Genomic DNA, 21,932 nt, shown 5'->3' on the forward strand with positions numbered 1-21,932 from the left:
CCCGCCTTTTCCATTGCATTGTTATATGACTGATGGTGGCCTTTGGCTAAGCAATAAAGATTTGACATCTGGGGTTGGTGGATTCGCATAATTCGTAGACTAAAGCCCTCTCCAGCAGTTACGTTTTTAATATTTGTTTTTAATATTTGTTTGCTATATGTAAGTCTCCTTGAGCCCTTCAGATATAAGGTGATGTGTAAATAAAGTAGCAAAAGTTGTAAGAATAATAAAGAAAATGAGTGTGAAAGCAGCAGCAGGGATGGGCATGCCACCCCTTGGTTTAAGGTTCTGTCACCTTCCAAATTGTTCAGAGTCCTAAAAACGGGAGGAGCCTCCATGGTAAGGTTACCAGATTTTTTTCCAGTGAATATGGGGACACAATCAATCAATCAATCAATGCAAACATGTTCATTGATGCTGCAGCGATGGCGGTGGCAGAGGGGCGGCTGCCGCCTTGACCTCAACCACCACGTTTCCCCTTCCTCCAAGGTTTCTATCTCCTTTCTTCATGAGCCTGGGCTCATGTTGTTGGTTCTTTGGTGGTGGTGGTGGGGAAGTGGTGTGCAGTGGGTCAGGTATGGAAGGCGGAGAAGGAGGGCCAAGAGCAGCGGCACTGGTGAGACTTGGGCAGCGCGATGCCTCCCTTCCCATCAGAGCAGCTCCAATCCCATTCCTACTTGTGTGCAAGCAGGAGGGGGCAGGGATCCCTCAGCTGGGAAGGGAGGCTTCACACAGCCTTTCGGAGCAGCCCCACCCCAATTCCTACTTGCGTGCAAGTAGAAGGGGGCAGAGATCTCTCAGGCAGCGCAATGCCTCCCTTCCCATCGGAGCAGCCCCAATCCCATTCCTACCTGTGTGCAAGCAGGAGGGGGCGGGGATCCCTCAGCTGGGAAGGAAGGCTTCCTGTTGCCTAACTGAGAGATCCCTGCCCCCTCCTGCTTGCACGCAAGTAGGAGCTGGGAGGCTGCTCCGATAGGCAGCGTGAAGTCTCCCTTCACAGGTTAGTTGCTGGGGTGAGGGAAGGTGAAGGCATCCTGGAAGCTGCATCTTTGAGCCCCTGCACCACCATCGTATGGGGACTTCTGAGCGGCTCCTGAAGCCAGCCAGAGCCAAGTGCTCCGGGCTGCTGAGATTGCTTCTGCGTTTCCCGGGGACATTAGATGAAATCCGGGGACATTCCAGGGATGGAATTTGTCCGGGGACTTATTCGCAAATCCGGGAACTGTCCCCGAGAAATGGGGATGTCTGGTAACCCTACTCCATGGACACAAAGGTCTCCCCACCCCACCCCGTGCAGAACATCACCACCTGCAAGTTGGACGTCATAGACCTAGCAACAGAGTGTCCTGACATTCAACCATTCCATGGAATATTCAGTCATATAAGGCCTCCTTTGGGATGGTCTGTGCCTGGAAGGAGTAAATAACTTTGGTGATGCTACATGTATCAGCTGCATCTGCTGGTGCTTTTATGTTCCTTTCTCTCCATGTGGTGGTGAACTTGGGGAAGTTACAACTAGAGGCAAGAATCAGCATGACTGGGGGAGCAGCAATGTTTGCAGTGCAAAACGAATCCCCCCCCAAAAAAACTATCCAGAAGGCAGCCTCCCCCACCCCCCAAAAAACCCTGGCTAATAAGGACTGAGCTTGCTTAAAAGCTACAGAATATTGAGTGATAGCTAGAAAAGAAAAAACAGAATGTGTATGTGTGTGAGAGAGATAAAGAGAGGGAATTGGAATACTCTGCTTCCAGGGAATGGCTGAAACCCTCCCTTCTTAGAGCACTCTTTTTAGGGGAGAAGACACGCTGCAACATTTTGTTTTAGGCCCCTCTTGGGTCTGGGTTACTGTGTTCTTGGCCGTACACTTACTGGGCAACCCACATGAGCTAATGAGGAGGCCATTGATTCAGCCACACTCAATCATGGGGTTTTTTTTTGTATTTGTCAACTTCCCTAAAGGGCACTTTATTTGCCCTGCTCAAGTTTTGCTTCCAGCCTCCCCCGCTCTGCTGCGCTTGTTTGTGTAGGTTGATGTGATTTGGCATCATTTGCAGATTTCTAGCCAGTGGGAAGGTAGAGGCACGGGGGCATCGCAAGTCATGATGGACGAGTTTCTGCGGAGTTCTGAGCCTGGCAGTTTTTCACGGTTCTTGCTCACAAGCTGCCTCGTTCTAATCAGCCCTGTCAATTCCTCACTTTAATGAGCATCACCAAAGCCCACCTGATTATTCCTGAAGGAATGGTGTGCTTGGCCCCTCCCCAGCTTACGGAAACCCTAATAGCCAGGATGTGGCTTGGGGAAATGAATGCACACAGGGAGGGAAGAGATGCTGAAAGGCAGTGCGTCTGACAACAACAACAGCATCACTGGCGCCAGTGCCTGAGCTAGGTCTGTTCTCTTAAGCCCTGGCCTTGAGAGAGTTGGGTTCTCCCCGCACCTTCTCTACCTTCACACACACACACCCTTTCTGCTGTGGGACACCCACAGGCTCTCTTGAGAGGTTTCTGGTGACAGAAATGGGGCAGGAGGAGTCAACCCTGTGGGACTAGAGCGGCCTTAATCTTTCTGTTCCTCTGCAGCAGGCAGGCTGCTAACCCTTTGTGAGTCTGGGGTTTTTGTTTGTTTCAGCGAGACAGAAGCGCAGGTAAACTTAGGCCAGCCTTAGCCACTGCAGATTCCTCCCTTTCTTAACCTTTGCCACAGCCTTTTAACAGGGCAATGCAATACTTAACTCAGACCAACACTGCTACTTTTTGATTGTCTCATTTCTCTCTCTTCCCCCCCACAGTTTTCCTAGTGGCTTGTTCAGCAGTGAGTGTTTCCAGGAGTTGAGAACAAAGGCGTTACACTAGGGTTGGGCACAGCTTTGGCAACTTTCTATGGTGATGTCAGAACTGACGTATTAACACCCAAGAGTCCTGTTGGATCCATCTGAGGCCTTGCCTAGCCCAGAATCTTTTTCCATCCCTGGCTCAAGGGCGGGGCAGGAAGGTACCAGCCCCCTCCCATGGTATCTGGGATTATAGGTTATGTATATGCCAGCAGTCACATTTGCATGTTGTACACATCAAAAAGGGGGTGGGGATATCTCCACACTATGCACATTACCTGTTTGCTTTCCCTACATCTGGAACCAGCTCCTGCTCTTGAACCTGCCACCTGCACATGCACAATGACTGTCTGAAACACACACACCTCAGTTTCACTGTGAAGTGAATGTGGCTCATGTTTTCAATGGGATGGAAGCTGGTTTCAGGCAAATGCATTAAACAGCAGTACATGCAGGTCTCTCTATCCGAACACAGAGCATTCTCAGGAAATAGTTTGTTAGACAAGCTGCTGCTGCTTCTTTGGCAATCACTCGTGGCCAGATAAGATTGTCTTCCATGAACACGGTCTTAACAGTTAGTCTGTAAGTGACTGTGGAGGCCAATTCTGGATCCACACGTCCTTCCACAGTGAGGACATAGGTTTCCAGGCAGGAGTTGATCACAGCGAGGGTTTGCCAAGCGGGCCTTCCTCTTAGTACATTTTTTCCTTTCGTCCTGAGTTTGAGCGTCTTCAAAGTCCATGGCACCTTTGGTAAAGGCTGTTCTCCAATTGGACTCCCCCCTTAAAGAGTGAGTCTTTAAACCTCGTTTGTTGACCACTAGTATTACACTTTCCATTTTTAAGTTCAAAATAGAGTAGGGCCTGCAAGACGGAGCTGTTCTGCCAGGCCTTTGGTCAGGGTCCAGTCTGACCCCCCTCTTTTTACAAGACCTTGCATATAAGCGGCCTCTCTAACTCTTCTCAGTGGCTCATACAAAAAACTGAGCCTGGTGAGTACTTAATGTTCCCAACCCTTATAGTTATAAATTGTGGGGTTGCTGGATTTTATGCTTTAATGTATTATATACTTTGATGTTAGCCGCCCTGAGCCCGGTTTGGCCGGGGAGGGCGGGATATAAATATATTATTATTATTATTATTATTATTATTATTATTATTATTATTATTTATTTGGAAGACGAACACAAGTCATTCTCAGGAAATAGTTTGTTAGCCGAGGATTCACATAGCAAGTCTATGATTTCCATTTATTCCTATGGGGAAATTTCTAATGCGTTCCTGACCACAAAATTTTGACCCCAAGAGGATGAGAAAACCCAATAAAACATTCTGAAACCTTGCAAAAAACAAACAAGGAAGGAAAAATGCTGTCTTATTTGTCTGATCTCTCCCCCTCCCTCCTACCACACAAAAACTTAGGATTGTTTAAGCTGCTTACTTGGTTTGAGGTCCTGCTGTTTGGATATCTGAATCTGAAGTATGTATAGTGAAGTTCCTAATGTTTGGATAACTGAAATTCCATCTAACAATTGTTGGGAAAGCAGGACCTGCATATGTTTTGCAAGATAGATATGTATTGTGGCTAACACAATGTGTAAATGGCTCCAAACAGCAGGAGTGGGAGCACACTGGAGCCAAAGTAAATGATACTGTGTACCCAGCCATAATGTCTCTGAGCACCAGCCCACCATTGGTAAACTTTCCATTCCCAATCGCCTCCCCAGCCTCCTCCTGTGTGTCTCTTATTGGTTATCATGCAAAGCACTCAAAAGAGGAATGGAAACATAACATTTAAATCAGTGAATGTTGAGAGCCATCTAAACGTCATTGTCAGTGTTTTATTGTGTATCCAAAAGTGGGGGCAAACAGATTATGGTAATTTGCAGCTGGTTAGCATTCACATGTGAATGCCATTAACCACTAAACTTTGTACATTCAGTATAACATACATAAATAGGTGTGTTTATTATTTATTTATTTATTTATTTATTTATTTATTTATTTATTTATTTATATATTCAATCTCACAGGATGGGTAACAGCATAATAATAATAATAATAATAATAATAATAATAATAATAAATCCATCAGATCTCTCTACTATTTCCCAACCTATATTTAAAAGGATTTTAATAGGATTTTGAGGGTTTTATTCTAATGCACTTAAAATATATATATATATAAGTTGCCCTGAAGGATTTTTCGTGAAAATGAGCAAATAGATAAACCCACTGTACTGGCATGGGTTCAAAATGGCAGAGACTTTTCATAGCAGGATATTGACTGGTCCTTTGTCAGTGATGCAACCCTGGTCTGCACCAGCCAGTTTAAGACTTAAAAAGAGCTCTGCTGCGAGATTCACCGAATAGATTGTATTGGTTAAGAGAGATGCTCTTTTTGTTGCTGCCACTGCCATGTGGTAGTAATTATCAAGCTATGTTGTATGAAGAATAAATAAACCCACCTTCTGTATTGTGTGTGAGCACACTGGAGATGCAGCGATGCAGAAGAACTGCAATCTGCACAAGTTTGTGCCCAGGACGAATCTCAGTGACTTGAACAGAAACCAAAATTGGTGGGATTCAATTTTTATTCTTAACATTTTAGAAATAAGTTTTCCAGGTTGAAGAGTGAATTGTGCATTCAGTTACAATTAAGTAAAACATGTTCCTCAACCACCAGGAGTTTGGAGAAACTGGCTTAGGGTTTACAATCTCGCAACTGTCATTTGAGCCTAAACTCTGCTCCACTCCACATTTAGCCTGGTTTAAAACTTAGTTTGGCAGCTGCGTGGGTGGCATGCTCAGAAGTTTTAGAACTCTGTGTTATTGCTGGCTTTGCCAGCCATGCGCTATACTCCCTTGCTTCTCCTCCATCTTTCCCAATCAGACTTAATTAAAGTGTTTGCAAGCCACAGCCTGGTTTTAATTACAGTGAAATTGTCAAGATTAGAATGAAATTGGCCGATCATTGTTTACAGCCGCATTGTTAGGGGACACAGCAGGCTGCCGAAATCATCTCCATGCCAGCCATCATAGTGTGAAGAATATGTGAGGCCTCTTAAGTGGAGGTCTGGTTGGCACGTAGCTCATGACTTGTTCCACAGGCAGCAGATGTTAAACTGATATGTATAAAATTGCTGAGTGTCAACACGTTTATCTTTGGCCGAGATCTCAATACAAAGAATGGCCTGATAGGTGGCCCAAAACAGGTACTGCTTTTGTTAATTACATTTTTGCCTCACCGTTTTCCCCTCAAGGTGCCATACACAAGGTACACCTCTGCCTCCCCAATCTCAGTGCAATCTTGTGAGACAGGTCAGACTGAGAGAGAGCGAGATTGCCCCAAGGTCAAACTGAAGTAAATAATCAGAATTTAAAGTGAATCATCTGGAGTAAAGCCTATATTTTGCACACAGAAAGACTTAAAAACTAAACTCCGAAATGGCTCTCAGTGTAAAAGCTGTTTCATAAAGGAGGGGCCTTTCTTTATAAGCCAAGGTCTAGTGTGAAGGAAGATACAACTCCAGTCACAGTGGTAAGGTAAAGGTAAAGGGACCCCTGACCATTAGGTCCAGTTGTGACCGACTCTGGGGTTGCGGTGCTCATCTCGCTTTATTGGCTGAGGGGGTCATGTGGGCAGCAGGACTAAGCCGCTTCTGGCGAACCAGAGCAGCACACGGAAATGCCGTTTACCTTCCCGCCGGAGCGGTACCTATTTATCTACTTGCACTTCGTGCTTTTGAACTGCTAGGTTGGCAGGAGCAGGGACCGAGCAACAGGAGCTCACCCCGTCGGGGGGATTCAAACCGCTGACCTTCTGATCGGCAAGTCCTAGGCTCTGTGGTTTAACCCACAGCACCACCCGTGTCCCTTAAGGTGTCAATGTGCAAAAAGGGCAGCAGGGCCGCTGAGCTTTTAAAGGAGAGGAGATTTTGTCAGGTTGGCTTCTTGGGACTTGGCAAGGGGGTGGTAGTGATGGAACTTCACATAGTCTGGTTTCATGCAATGACTAGACTCAAATGGAACTGTACTGATAATGGCAGAAGTAGACACAATTATGAACCTGTCAAATAGAGGACTACACATTCTTCCCCTGCCAGTTTCCCCATCCCCCTCTCCAAGACAAAAACGGTTCCTTTCAGATGGGGTAGGAGTAACTAGCAGCAGAGAGGTATCACTAAAATGCAGGAAGCCTTTCGGTTTCTCCTTCACTGTAAATTATATTCCTGAGCTTGCTCAAGAGCCTAATTTCCCACCAGGCAGCATGGAATTTGCAGTTTCCATTGTCTCCTGAGTTGAATCAATAGGCAGCGGAAATAGCAAATCCCATGGTCTCTAGTCATTGTTTTCTTCCTGTAAGAACCCAAGAGAGCAGGGATGGGGAAACTTTGCCCCTCTAGATGTTGTTCAGCTATGTTTCCCACAATCCCTGCCCATTGGCCATGCCAGCCGGGAGTGATGGAAGCAAAGCAGTATCCAGAGCATCACCTCTGTAGTTGAGGAAGAACTGCATCAAACCCTTTAAAAGGCAAGCCAATGTCTTCGTGGTTTAGCTTGACAACCGTAACATAGGACGAAGCAGATGTGTAGTCATCTTGTTGTTACTCTTAAGTGGTTTTGCTTGCTAGCCTATTTTATCCTGCCTTGGGGGAAGGAAAAGAGTAGCCGTGCAAATATATGCCCTTTACCCCCTTTTATAATTTGGGGCACTTTATCAGATCTACAGATTGCCAGTATTTACTGTGGTGTATAGACTGCCTTGTATAAATCTCTCTAATGTCCTATCCATCTGGAAAGCTGGTTCATACAGATGGAGTATGGATCAGAAATATTCCTTGAAGGAATAGGATCAAACTGATGTGAACCAAATTCCTCCAGCACTCTTGGCCTAGTGCCACTATGTGTTTCAACAAGCTGTTGGCATCACTCATTTCTGGTTGTAGCAATCAGTGTTACTGTCAAGGTACTAGGCACGAAAATGAAGTCTTCAACAGAGTTGCCATCATATTTGTCTGAAACAAAAATATTGATGTGAATTTGGAGGTTCCTGCTTAGGCAAAACATCCAAGGAATTCCTAGGGAAGCAATAAGAATGTTTCAGTAAGACTAAGGAAATTTATTGGTAGTGGTGTTCCATACATCTTTACCTGAAGCCCACCAAAAACACAATTGCAGGTTCTCAGTCGAACTGTTATTGTGAATGTTACCTTCTGCCTCTGACCAGCGTTGCATGTCCTGTTTGGGCTGGTGAAGCAACTCTCCACGCAGTGGGGAAAATGATAATAGCTGCAAAATTTAAATGTCCAAGTGAATTTGGAGGTTTCTGCTCAGGAGGATCAGATGAGGAATTTCGAGGGAAGGGGGGGGGGAGGAAAGGAAAGGAAAATAGAAAATAATTTAGAGTGTAGCTCTATGTTAATGCAGAAAAGTCTAATTGAGCTCAATGGGACTTAATCCCTAGTAAGTATACTTAGGTCTATAGTCTTAATTGCATTTTTTTCAGGCTGTTTTCCGTAAACACCTGGTTTTCAGAACACTTTGCATGTAATATTTTCAGTTGCTGTTGTTTATCGTTGTTTTTCGGCGATGTCTGTACTGCCAGGTAAGTAAAGTGTGTGAATTGGTATTACATGTTTGTGTGAGTTGGATCCTATCTTGGAAGCATGATACATATAAGGGTGTGGTGAGGAGTATAGCCTAAGAAGCTGCCTTATACTGAGCAAGATCATTGGTTCACCTAGCTCAGTACGATTCATTTGATTCAGAACAGCTTTTCAATGTCTTTAGCAGGGCTCACTTCCCCCTCTGGAACATTTTAAATTAAGCCTACAATCTTCACACTGCAAGGCCTGTGCTTAAGATTGGATTCATACAGAAACCCAGAACACTCAGAATATCGTGCAGAATTCTCTAGTGCATCAGCCTTCTTCAGGCTTTCTGTCTTTGTGTTAGGGAAGTCGGTGAAGGAAGAGGTGGACCGTAGAGACTAGTGTGCAACTTGGTCCCCATCCCTCTCCCAGCCTCACTTGGAGCAGGACTGGCCTGAGGTGGACTAAGGCAACCATCTTGGTGGGGGGGGGGATGGAATCCCAAGGGGCAGCGCCCCCCCTGCCACCGGAGAAGTGAGGAGAAGCAGTGGCTCCTGGTGAGATCTTGTGAGACTCTAGAAGATATCACCACCCCTTCTCACTTCTCCTGCAACCCTACCACTGTTGCCACTGGGGAAGCAAGGATCAGTGGCTGCAGCTTCTGGGTTCTTTTACTCCCGGAGGCGCCTTGTGTGTTTTAGAAGCCTGGAAAATCAGGGTTCCGAATTGTGTCAAGGAGCCCCCACATGCATAGGAGGCTCCCCACTTTGGGACGTCACCCTCCAACTTGTGAGGATGGCTGGAGTAGTAATGGAAGTGGAACTAGTGTGCTCGCCCCTGTCGACCCCCCCTCCCCATGTGTATACTTAACTCACGACAGACAGTCTGTATTTGAGTTATCTTCAGAGGGTCCTTTATCCCCTTATTCCTAGGTGCTGGAAATGTGCTCCTTTTTTATATTCAGAAAAACCAGGCCTGGATCCTGGATACAGTTATAATCGTGCTTACTTTGCCATTACTGTTTTCTTGGCTTTCTCCTCCAGAGAATTTGCTCGCTGGAAGGTGAATAATTTGGCATTGGAAAGGAAAGATTTCTTCAGCTTGCCTCTGCCCCTGGCTCCAGAATTCATCCGCAACATTCGCCTTCTGGGGCGTCGGCCCAGCCTCCAGCAGATCACCGAGAACCTGATTAAAAAATACGGGACCCATTTCCTGCTCTCTGCCACACTTGGAGGTGAATGGTCCTCTTTCTTCCCATGTGTTTTCTCTCTTAAATTAAAAAAAACTATAGTCTTCAGCCACATCGGCCGAGTACCTGAATTAAGTGTTGTGTTTTTGTATTAAAAAAATGTGTTCCAGGCACACCAATATCTCTGTACTACTGTAACAGTTTTATTAATTTATTCATTTGTTTAATTTATGTCCCACTCTTCCTCTTCAAGGAGTTCAAGGTGTGTATCAGTTGTGAGATTGCAGATTGTCAACGTGGGAACAAAAGCTCCTCATCATGTGTACTCAGAATTAAGTTGCATTGAGTTCAGTGGGGCTTACTTCCAATTAACTATCCATAGATGTGCAGCCTTACAGTCCCATGCACTGTATCTTTACTCAGAAGCGGGTCCCATTATACAGTGGGGAGGAGGGTTGGTTACTCCCAAGAAAGTGTGCAAAGGATTGCAGTCAGGCAGTTCAATTCCATTGTATCCATTGTACAAAATGTCCTTGCGGTGCCAGAGCCTAGGCTGGCACCCAGTGCACAGTTGGCCATACAATGGCAACCATCAAACTGCAAGCAGTATGCCTGGTGGTGATGCCCACAACTCTCTTGAACAATAGTTTTGCGACGGCAAAACTTCCCCTGACAACAGTTACAGTCATACCACATCACCCGCCCCCCTGGTCATCATGGTGCCACATCTCAGCAGACTGACACACAGCCCACAGGCAGCAGTGCCATGAGTATGTCGCAGGCAACTCTTCACAGTTTCATCAACAAGAGGAATAAGAAAAAGAAAGATCCAGCTGAACCTCATGGGAGGCCTCTATGCTGGCACCACAGCTCAGCAACCAATAGTGCTGCTCATACAACAGGGTTAAAATTGTTCAAATTCCTCTTCCCAGCCCAAGCATTATGGCCACACACATATTTTCAGCTCAAGGCAGAACTGCCATGGAGAAGCAGCCACACATTTCAAAGCACCAGGAGCAGAAGGAGCATAAAGATTGGGGGGCCTGACAGAAACAAACATTGACTCCAGAGTTGTTTACACAAAGGTCAAGATGGCCCTTTTGCAAAGTTGTGCCCTCCTTATGTTTTGGACCACAACTACCAAAGCCAGCCTAGACCGAAGCTTAGGGAAGGTGAAGTCTAAAATATCTCTAGGGCAGCAGGTAGGCTGACCATACATTTGACCATATTTCTAAGTCCTTTTTCACTTCTGACCAACATTTCTCATAGTTGTCTTTAAATAGATTTAAGTTCTTAGCAGTCATATTAACCCCCAGGTATTTTACTTTCTTAACCAATGTTAAGCCTGTCTCCTTCTGAAACCTCTCTTTCTCAAACGGTGTTAAGTTTTTCTCAAGAACTTTAGTTTTTAACTTGTTCAACTTAAATCCTGCCACATGACCAAATTCTTGAATCAATTCTAATACTCTTTTAGTACTAGATTCTGGCTCCTGTAATGTCAATACTAAGTCATCTGCAAAAGCTTTCAGTTTGTATTGTTTGGCTCCGACCTGTCAAGAGCCCTACACTTCAACCCAGCTTCTGAATACTGCTGATTTCTATGCACATATATTTATGGGAACTCAGTGGGGAGACCATGTTGAATGGAAAAGTGCAAAGGTGGATAAAACTGGCCTGGCATGGGGAAAACTTAGGCTCCTCACACTCGAGAGCCACTCCATGACTTGTTAGTCACAGAGGCGGGCATGTATCACTGCCATCCTGGCTTTAGTGGATGCCCCGCCCCATCCTGCACTTGCTACCGCTGGTCATATTTTGTTTTGCTTATTAAAATCTATATACCATTTTTCATGCATAATAGTCAAGTGGTGTACCAAAAAAAAAAAAAAAAACCAAAAATAATAATAAAACTCAAATTAAGTCAATGGTAGGAAACTAAAAGGAAATAAAATCCAACTGGTACTACATGGTCAGGAAAGGCCTCCACAAATGTGTTTTCTTCAAGTACTGAAATTGCATTTGGAGCACAGGCAGTTCCACAGGAAGGCAGTGGTTCTCAAAAAAAGTTCTCTGAGCCACACTTTTGGAATAAAAATCGGCTCACAGCACACCAAATTTTTAATTGATAAAAAAATACATCTGAAAACAAAAAGAAACAACTCCTAGCAGTAAAACACAACTACTTAAAATATCATCACGGGGCATTCGGAAAGTATAAAATAATGCAGCTACATAACAACATGAATCCTTCGTGAACTATAATATTGGATCGTTCTTGAATCTTCCTGCCACATCCTTTGAGAAGCACTGCAGCGAACCTCTGCAGGTCACAGCATTGCCAGGTTGGCCTCATCCGACGATCTTGGTGGGGTGAGAGGCACTTTGTCTGGTAAGCTTGATCCCCAGTGCATTGTGTGCACCAGCACCGGCAGATTACAAAGAGGCCCCCTTGGCTCTGTGGGACAGCACAGATTCCACAAGCCCAAGGACCAGGTCTTCCCACCACTAACTCTCCATCAGACCAACCACAAGACTGTGGTCCAAAGCAGAAGAAATGTTTATGTACCATGAGAAAAGCCGCAATGGGCAGTCACAGGAGTTGCTTAGTCTGTTCTGTTTTTGTACAGCCCTCTCATCTTTCCCATAACAGCCCTGTGATGGGGTCGGCTGAGAGAAGGCACATTGCCAAAGGTGAGGGAGCTCCATGGCTGAGCTGTACCATCCTGGGTCTTCGTGGTGTTATGGTGGGCTGTCTCTCTTTGCTGAAGCCCTCCACACCCCTTCTCAGTCTTCCCATGTCTCCCCACACCTCTTGTCACACCAAGCAACTTTGGGAACCTCACGTGGGGCGTTGGGGTCCGCTGAATCGCCCTTTCCCCATAATCTGGCAACAAAGTTCTCACACTAATACAAATTGGCGTGAAGACTTTGTTATTATTGATTAAAGCCGTAGTTCAAGGCAGGGCTTAAAGTAGCGGTATGGATTTTTAGAAATCCATAAGTCATGTCTACTAATAGCAACAAAACAAGCTTGCCAGACAGCTAAAGACAATTAGTGACATTTTGCTGTGCAAGTGACCAATTGGCTTAAATAATACCTCCTCACTTGCCAAGGCTGCTTTTTCCTCTCCCCTCCTTAGTCTGAACGTGTGTTTTCTGTGTTTTGATCTTCTGTAGGTCTATTAAAAGTCCACTGTGGAACTGCTGTTGACACCCATATATAGAATTAGCATGTTCAAGTTATAAATGGATCTGATTGTGTGTGTGTGTGTGTGTAGAAATTGCCCAGAGGCAGGAGGATATCCTCAGTTTTAAATGTGTTTGTGGGAGGGGGGCTATTGTTTTGTTGTTTTTGTTTTAATTATTTGTTTTTTTTATCTTGTGAACTGTCCTGAGATCTTCTAATGAAGGGCAGTATATAAATCACAATCATAGCCATAATCATAACCATTGTTAATTTATTCAATGAGAGTTGGCTTAAATGGACCTTCCATGGAAGACACCTAGGGTGCTTTATAAAGCTTGAAGTATGGGCACCAAAAAGCATTATGGGGCTCAAGACCAGGAACTGTGTGGATCACGAGTTGGTTCATTCCCCCCCCAGTGCCACCAAGGGGACTGGTCAAAGGAAGGAATGGCAAGCCTAGAGTTGGAAGGGATCACAAGGGTCATCTAGTCCAACCCCCTACAGTACATGAATCTTTTTGCCCAATGTAGGGTTCAAACCCACAACCCAGAGATTAAGAGTCTTATGCTCTACTGACTGAGCTATCTATGTTTCTAGAACACTGCTGGAACAGCCTAAAATCCTCTTGATCTGGAGAGTCAGGTGACAAGCAAGGAGCCAATCAGATGCCAGTCCCTGATACAGAACTTCTGGATTTGCCGCGTTCCTCTGCCAAAACTATCCGTATAGTTGAGGGAGGACACCAGGTTTATTAATTTATTAAAACATTTGTATCCGAAGGAATGCAGGTGGCGCTGTGGGTTAAAGCACAGAGCCTAGGACTTGCCGATCAGAAGGTCGGCGGTTTGAATCCCTGTGACGGGGTGAGCTCCCGTTGCTCGGTCCCTGCTCCTGCCAACCTAGCAGTTCGAAAGCACGTCAAAGTGCAAGTAGATAAATAGGTACCGCTCTGGCAGGAAGGTAAACGGCGTTTCTGTGCGCTGCTCTGGTTCGCCAGAAGCGGCTTAGTCATGCTGGCCACATGACCCAGAAGCTGTATGCCGGTTCCCTCGGCCAATAAAGCAAGATGAGCGCCGCAACCCCAGAGTCGGTCACGACTGGACCTAATGGTCAGGGGTCCCTTTACCTTTACCTTTATCCCATAGCTCAAAGTGATTTCAAACAGACAGACAAATTCAAAAGCCTGGTACAAGTGTGGAAATAAAATAAAGAGGTAGTTCTCTTAACCTCTTTAGAGAGAAGGCTCTACAGTTTGGGAATGATCAGTGAAAGTCCATCTCTTGGCTCTCCCTGTCTGGACCCGTCACAAGGCCAGAACAGTTAGTCAAGCCTGCAGGTTAGCTCCCAGTTAGTGAGATGGTCCTTGAGGTAGGAAGATCTCAGGCTATGCAAGGCTTTAAATCAAACTGGGCATGGGAACCAATTGGTGACCAGTGTAACTGGCACAGAACAGGTTGAACATGCACTTAACACTTAACACTTGCTATGGGATAGACAATACCATTCTGCTCCAGTTGAAGATTCAACGTTACCATCCAGGGCAGCCGCATCTAGTGTACATTGCAGTTCTCAAACCAGGATTGGATTAGAAAAGAGGTAATGGATTACTGAAGCAAGGTCTGATCTCTCCAACCCAGGGGTGGTTGGGACGTTAGCTCAAGATGGGAAACTATGTTCTTAACAACTCTGAGCTGCTTCTTCAGAAGCAGTTCTGAGTCCCGATGTTCAGATACAGTCACAGGGACTCCATAAATCACCGGCAGGCTAATGCCCTCCGGATCATACCCTACCAGTATTGCCTCTGTGCTGTGACCTTTGTGGGGCTAAGCTTTGACTCACCTGCTAAAGGTATTTGCCCACCTGCGGACTCCAGATATGGCCTGGTGACCATTGAAGGACTTGAGCCGGGGGGAGTGAATTAGCTTTTGGGAGATTGTGGGTGAAGCGAGTCTGCCGGAAAAGAAAGCCGTGAGCCTCACATAACAGACAAGGAGAGGCAAGGGGTGATCGTGATGGGATGGTAGTCAACTTTTCAACATTTTCCAGGGATCTGGCTCTGGTTGAAGCTCTCCTGTGAGATGTGCGTTTTGTCCCTTCGTTAAGCTGGTGATTGGACAGTCACCCAAAAGGGACACTGAGCCCAGAGCATCTGAGTCCTGATGTGCAGCTCACTAAACACTGTGCCTCATGCCTTTGCAGGAGAAGAGTCCCTGACCATTTTTGTGGACAAGCGCAAGCTCAGTCGGAAAGCGGAAGCCGGCGGCCTGGCAGGAAGTGGTGGAAGCAATGCCACCGTCTCCTTGGAAACCCTGCACCAGCTGGCAGCCTCATACTTCATTGATCGGGAGAGCACTCTGCGGCGCCTCCATCACATACAGATAGCAACAGCTGCCATCAAGGTAACCCTGGAGGCGAGCCAAAAGGCAGGGGGATGTTCCGTAGCACATGAAGCCGTGGGCTTCCAAGGCATCTCTGTGTAGAGCGTGTTGCTGCAATCTAGGCCTTGATTGGGTCACCACTTCAGCATCAGGGGGAAGAAGATTGGAAGAAATTTAAAGACTATCTACAGAAATATTGTAAAATTAATGAATGTTAGAATGATGTTGGATAGAAATTAAGTGGTTTCCAGCTGTAATGCTTTAAGAGAATATGAAAAAAGGGTTATAAATAGGTAAAAACATAATTAAAATGATGTTGGATTGGAAATAAGTGGTATTAGTAACAAAGTTAATAAGAATATGCAAAAATGAATTGATAATGGATGAAAATACAGAGTTATAAAATGTTAAGATATAGAGTTAAGATAAATGAAAGAGGGTAAGGATTTGCTGATTTGATTATTTAAATGGGAATACAAGAAGGGGAGGTGTGAGGAGGTCAAAGAAACAAGCAAATGAGTTTTAAGTTATGAAAAATGGATTTGTTTTTAATTTTTCTTATTTTTTCTGTGTTTTTATATGTATTTTTATTTTTATTTTTTCTTTTATTATGTGTTCTTGCATATTTGTTTCTGTAAAACTTCAATAAATATTTCTTTTTTTAAAAAAGAGAGAGAGCAGAATAGGCCACAGATTTGCATAAAACATGCATGTGCTAATTTATATGTGAAGGTGTAAATTTAGCAGTGATAACTATGATGCAGTGCTACGTGTCGGTACATTGGCCCCCTATACAGCTGCCCAATTCATCTGATTCTTCCTCTTCAATAAATTTATATCCCGCCCGTCTTGCTGGGTTTCCCCAGCCACTGTGGGTGGCTTACAACATATAAAAAAACCCACAACAAAGCATCAAATGTTTAAAAAAACAAAATATCCTATACAAGCAACAAACAAACCAATAAATCAATAGAAACTTATCATAACAATAGCAATCATAACAATAATAAACAGTTCACAGTTATACCCAAATTAAATGTTATGTACTGAGTTGAATAGGATCCAAACTGCAGCAGTCTGATTGGTCCTAGAACAATAGGATTCAGAATGCAGCAGTATGATTGGTTGGCAGGAACCACCCAATCATGCTCCAGATATAAGTGAATCCACAACCTGATTGGCTTACAGTAGAATTCCAGAATGAGCCAATCATGTGCAGCCCATTGTGTAAATAATGTATATAAAGCAGATACTTTGAGGGGACATTCATTCATTCCTCCTCACCACTATGAGCTGAATAAAGAGCATGAAATCACTTTGCGACTCTGAGTATATTTCATTAAAATAACTGCCAACCCCAACTAAGCATTTAACCAATATCGATCCGACAAAAACAAAACAGAGGAGCCAACATTGGAAACATTTTAAAACATCTTCGAAAGAGGGAGGAGATTGCCCAGGTTAAGGTTCCACATGAACAGGCCTCTGCTGTTAACTGGGAATGGGTGGGAGGGGCGCATGTTTGCTTCCCCCCCCCATGCACAGCATCTTGGACTGGCCTTGCTTGAGAAGGTTTGGCTAAACTTAGGACTTGTAACAGGGGTGATTTGCGGGGAGCAGAATTTTGCATTTGAGGGGGTTTGTTATGGGCGGCAGCCGCTGTGGCCAAAAATGGTGGTAGCACTGGCTCTTGTCCCAGGGCTCGCTGCCTGTCATTTCTCAGAATGAAACTCAATCATGAGGTAGTTTGCTTCCTGGGGAGTGGGGGAGATGGCAACTCTTAAGTGCAGGGGAGCTTGTGCGGTAGCCATCATTCCTCCACACCCCAAATGCTCTGCTGGGAGGCCACTGCAGAGGAGGTCTGAGGAAAAGAAGGAAAAGAAACTGCACAGCTGACAACAATAATAATAATAATAATAATAATAATAATAATAATTGTCAGAGCTGCCCGAGGTCCCAGCTCACAAAGGACCAACGCCACTTCGTTGTTAAATACGAAAGTCTTTATTGAGGTTCAGTTTCACTTCCAGAGCCGCAGCGTGCAGCTCTACGTCTCAAACTCTAGATCGCTGATGCTCCGTCTGAGTCTCCTCCCCCCATACACCAATTTAAGATTCTAGCCTTACTCCACCTCTTCCTCAGTTCCTTCCGCCTCTGGTTCCGCCTGGCCGTTGGGGTCTCGCCCTTTCTAGCCTCTTCTGACGCTGAGTCCCCTGAGCCTTCCCCCTCCCTCCGGCGGGCTTTAGGAGCTGGTTCCCCATCCGGGTCTCCTGCTGTCCCCCGCGCCTGTACATTTGAACTTGGCGCGCGCGCCCAGCCAGCAACTTTCCTCCTGACCGTTTCACTGCTGCTGTCACTGCTTCCCCCTTCGGGGAGGCTAGCTGCAACTGACCTCCCCTCCGTTGGAGGCGGGGTCAGCCCTGACTCATCTCCTCTCCCCACTGGAGGAGACGCTGGCCCTGACACATGTGACTCTTCCCCCCCACTACGCTCTGGTGGGGAAACTGGTCCTGATCCCCCGCTGCTGCTTCGGGGTTCCCCGCTGGCTCCTTGTTTCTGGTGCGTTCCCCCTGGGACCCCCCTTGCCCTGACCATCGGCGCCCCCTTCTGGGAATCTTCTGATTCGCTGGAGAAGCTCATGGAATCTCTCGGGCCACTGTCATACTCCCCTACGCTGCCCTCGGATTCTTCCCCTTCGCTCTCCATTTCCTCTCTCCCCTGTGCTCCTGCTCCTGAGCCCCTGACAATAATAATAATTTATTATTTATACCCCGCCCATCTGGCTGGGTTTCCCCAGCCACTCTGGTTGGCTTCCAACAAAATATTAAAATACAAAAGTCTGTCAAACATTAAAAGCTTTCCTAAACAGGGCTGCCTTCAGAGGTCTTCACACAACCGATCACTGAAAAATTGCCTTTCTGTCCTATTTTTGCTGCTTGAAATTGGAACTGCAGGTTGGGGTGTGTGTGTGTGTGTTTGTTTGTGGGGGGGTGGGGTGGGGGGGAGAGTATTGCATTCCAAGATATGAGTATGGGCTGTGAGTATAATAGAGAGGAGGTTTGGCGCTGGTTATTACTTATATCACAGTAAACACAGTATACAGAATGTCCTTTTTGTTGTTGTTGAGGGTGGTTTATTGTGCGTGGGATAAGCAAGATACATACCACAAGGGACCCTTAGAGGATTCACAGAAAAACCATCTCACGCTTTTGAAGGATCCACATCCATCAGGACACGTCGTCTTGTATGAGGGATGGAGCAGGTTTCATTCTTGCTGTGAAATTGTCCCCATTAAACGGAGGAAGGTAATGGGGTTGTAGGTGCTTAGCACACCGCCTGCCCCTGTTGATCCCAGGTATAGGAGCATTCAAGCCTGCTCCTTTCTGTGTCGTCCCATTCCAGATTTGGTTCTTCGGTCGCATGACAGTGTGGCAGGATATTGGAAAATGGGAGGTATCCTACATACTAATCATGACCTCGTTCTTTGAGTGCGGATCGTTATGTAACCAAAATGGCACCGTGATGGAGAGATGAGCAGGGCTTGCAGATGTGCAAAACATATAAGGGGGGGAAGCCCAAAGGGCAGGGGTCAGCAGTTGTTTGACCCTCCTAGGGCACTTGCTGATCAGCCTCACCCAAGACTGCACCCCAGAGCCAAAGTCAAGAAATCCCTTTCCCAGCCCCACTAACTGATTTTCTTTTCCTTTGGGGGGGGATGCAGGATTCCAGTTCCCCAGCTCCCTCCAACAATGTACTGCAACAGTCAGACTCAGACCAGAAAAGACGCTTGTTTTCCTGTTCCATTTCATTTTGTGCAACAACTCTGCTTTTATCCCACCCCCCTTAGCCACTCTCTCCCTGCCTGCCTGCCTGCCTGCCTGCCCACCCGCCCCATCACATATGCCTGGATTTTAATTTGCAGGTTGCTTAAGCAAGGCTGCCATCCCTGAGATCTGCTACCCAGCTCTGCAATTATAAACCTATCGCTTTAGTCAGCCTTCCCCTCTCCCATTCCACTCCCCCCCCCCGCCAAGGAAACAGGAGGGGCAGCAAGCAGGGAGTCAGACCACAATTGGCGCCTTTGTGCTATTTGTGGGAAATCGGCCATGCTAATGATGGTGAGCTTTCATGGGGGGGCGGTGGCTAGAGGCAGGGCTGTTCTCCATCAGCAAGCCAATTACTGCACAATTATTCCTCCTTTTTAGAAGCAAAGTGGCCTCTTGCATTCTCATAAGCCTGGAGTGCTTGGCTCAAGTTTTACTGTTTCAAAGCGCTCTCTCTCTCTCTCTCTCTCTCTCTCTCTCTCTCTCTCTCTCTCTTGTTGCATTTAATGTCACTTTTTTTAATAACAATTTTTATTAACCGGCCAATCAAATTAAATCACATCACATAAATTCCGAATTACAAAGCCGAATTTTAAATTTTGTTGGGGGGACCCATATTTCAAGATCCGAAGGGGGATTCCGATCATCTTCTTGCTACTGCGTTAATATCCAAATCAATCCAAATCAGTCCAAACAGAGTTCATAATTCTATCCAGTCTTATCTTGCTGTTTCCACATCACATCTTGTTCATATATTTTCTCTTTTTTCTTTATGATCTCTTCTGATAGTCTCCTTAAGCCGATAAACACCAATAATAATCCTGTGTGAATTTTTCCGTTCTTCCAATCCTCAAATCGAGATGCTTTCCATATATCATCACCTTCATAGATAACATCGCTCTTTCCATCATTAATCTCGCAAAACTGTCGCTCTTAAGTCCCTCTGAGGAGTTTCACCCACAATATATAAACAGCTCTATTTCTCTCTTTCTCCTCCCAGACTCAAGACCTCCGACAGAACTTCCCAATATGGCGACGGCATTTTTAACTGCGTCATTCCAAAGCTCTTATACATTCCACGCTCTTCTTAATTTAATGTCACTTTTTGTTGGATTTCTGTGTTTATACACCCACCCATAGTTTGAGGATGTTGAGGGTAATTCAGTGTAAACAGGGCCAGCTCATGAGGTTTCAATGTCCAGTGTAGAAAATCCAAATGTCCTCTCCCCCCCTCCCCCACTAGTTGAACATGGGTCCCATCCACCAGCAATGTTTTGCCTGCGAGGCTCAATTGAAACAAACATGAGCTGTGCAAGAATCCACACTCTTCCTGCGCTTCTCCCATTCATTTTGATGAGACTTGCACAGGAGACAATCCTGGTGGATTGTGCCCAGTGGCACATATCTCTGTCTCTCACTCTGCTGGCCTTAGTGGCACACAAAATCTGTTTCCATGCTTTGTCGTAGGGTGCAAAATGTGTGTGCAAAATGACTCAAACCATACAAAACTCAAACCATACAAAAATGCAAATGAGTGTATACAGCAATTATGCCTGGCTTAACCCCAGCTCCTGGCAAGCCAGCCTAAATAGTAGTTTCAAAATATCCCTGGCTAAGCTTCTAAAGATTGCATGATTTCCCTCCATCTGGAGCTTAAGTCTTGTGCACGTGGAGATACACACTTTCGCCTTCTTGGAACGTGTTTCTATCTCTGCCTCTCTGTTCACCCCATTGTTTGTGGCTTTAGAGATGACTACTAAAATGTGAGGTGGCTAGGCTGAAGTCACGCTAACGCTCATAGTTAACACACACACACACACACACACACACACACACACACACACACTTTCTTGGAGGACTTGAATGGAGGGTTTTTGTTTAAGGACCAAAACAAATGCAGTTGTGAGGAGGGGGTGGTGTGAATGTGAGCAGAGCAATAGAGGATCTTGAAAATACATGGGGTATTTCTCCACTGGGAGAAAACCAGCCTTTTGGGAGGGTGAGGGTCGAAGAGAACATTGGGAAAGGGCTCTACTTTCCAGGTAGAATGGTAGAATTGTAGGGTTGGAAGGGACCATGAGGATTGTCTAGTCCAGCTCCTTCAGCAGCTGTCCCATATGGGTATCGAACCTGCAACCTTGGCGTTACTAGCACCAAATTCTGTCATCAAAACATATGCACACAATTCAATCTAATGTTCAGAGCAGGTATGTTAAGGATGGGCAAAGGTCCTTTTATCTTTGCATTTCAGTTGTTTATGGTAAAGCTGCCCTCTTCCATTGCTTAGGTCACTGAAACCAGAACGGGGCCACTTGGCTGCAGTAACTACGACAACCTGGATTCTGTGAGCTCTGTTCTTGTCCAGAGCCCTGAGAACAAAGTTCAACTTCTCGGTAAGGATTTTTCTCCTTCCACCTGCCTGGAATTGCATCCACATTATCCACTGGACACTAACTGGACTCATCTTCTAACTTGCTCACAAGGTGGAAATAGCAATTCTAAGTTAAAATGCATTTGTCTTGGTGTGTTGCTTGCTCCTGGCTCACAATCTTCACCTCTTTTCCATGGCAGAAGGCCTCAGAACAGGAACTGAGTTAGATCACTCTGCACCCTGAGTTGAAGGCTTAAGCCCAGCTGCCATGGCTGGAACTGTTTCCTGGCCCAAGGCAGATTCTGCATAGGGATCCCTTCATTTATATCTGTAACTTACCTTCAGCTCTGATTACACTCAAAATCAATCAGAGGATGCGCCTTTAAGTCAAGAGCTGGATCATGCAAACTCTTGCAGGCCTGCTGACCACCCGGGTGAGTCATATGACTGCACCACATACACAGAAACAAAGTTATTTGAATGTGTGTGTTCTTTCATTGAAGAACACACAGTGCTTGTGTATGTTACAGGGGTAAATTGGGGTTAAATACTGAGGAT

The 21,932-nt window shown here is 45.5% G+C and overlaps 1 protein-coding gene across 1 annotated transcript in view; it reads left to right on the forward strand.

Moving 5' to 3' along the window:
• BRINP2 (BMP/retinoic acid inducible neural specific 2) overlaps nt 1-21,932 on the forward strand; it is an 86,774-nt gene that overhangs the window by 53,463 nt on the left and 11,379 nt on the right. Inside the window, exons 3-5 of the mRNA XM_083621596.1 lie at nt 9,469-9,659; nt 15,001-15,200; nt 21,291-21,396. Coding sequence (XP_083477722.1) covers nt 9,469-9,659; nt 15,001-15,200; nt 21,291-21,396 — 497 coding nt within the window. The remainder of the gene's footprint in view (nt 1-9,468; nt 9,660-15,000; nt 15,201-21,290; nt 21,397-21,932) is intronic.

Source organism: Podarcis filfolensis (assembly GCF_964270895.1).
Source record: "Podarcis filfolensis genome assembly, chromosome: 6".
Lineage (NCBI taxonomy): Eukaryota > Metazoa > Chordata > Lepidosauria > Squamata > Lacertidae > Podarcis > Podarcis filfolensis.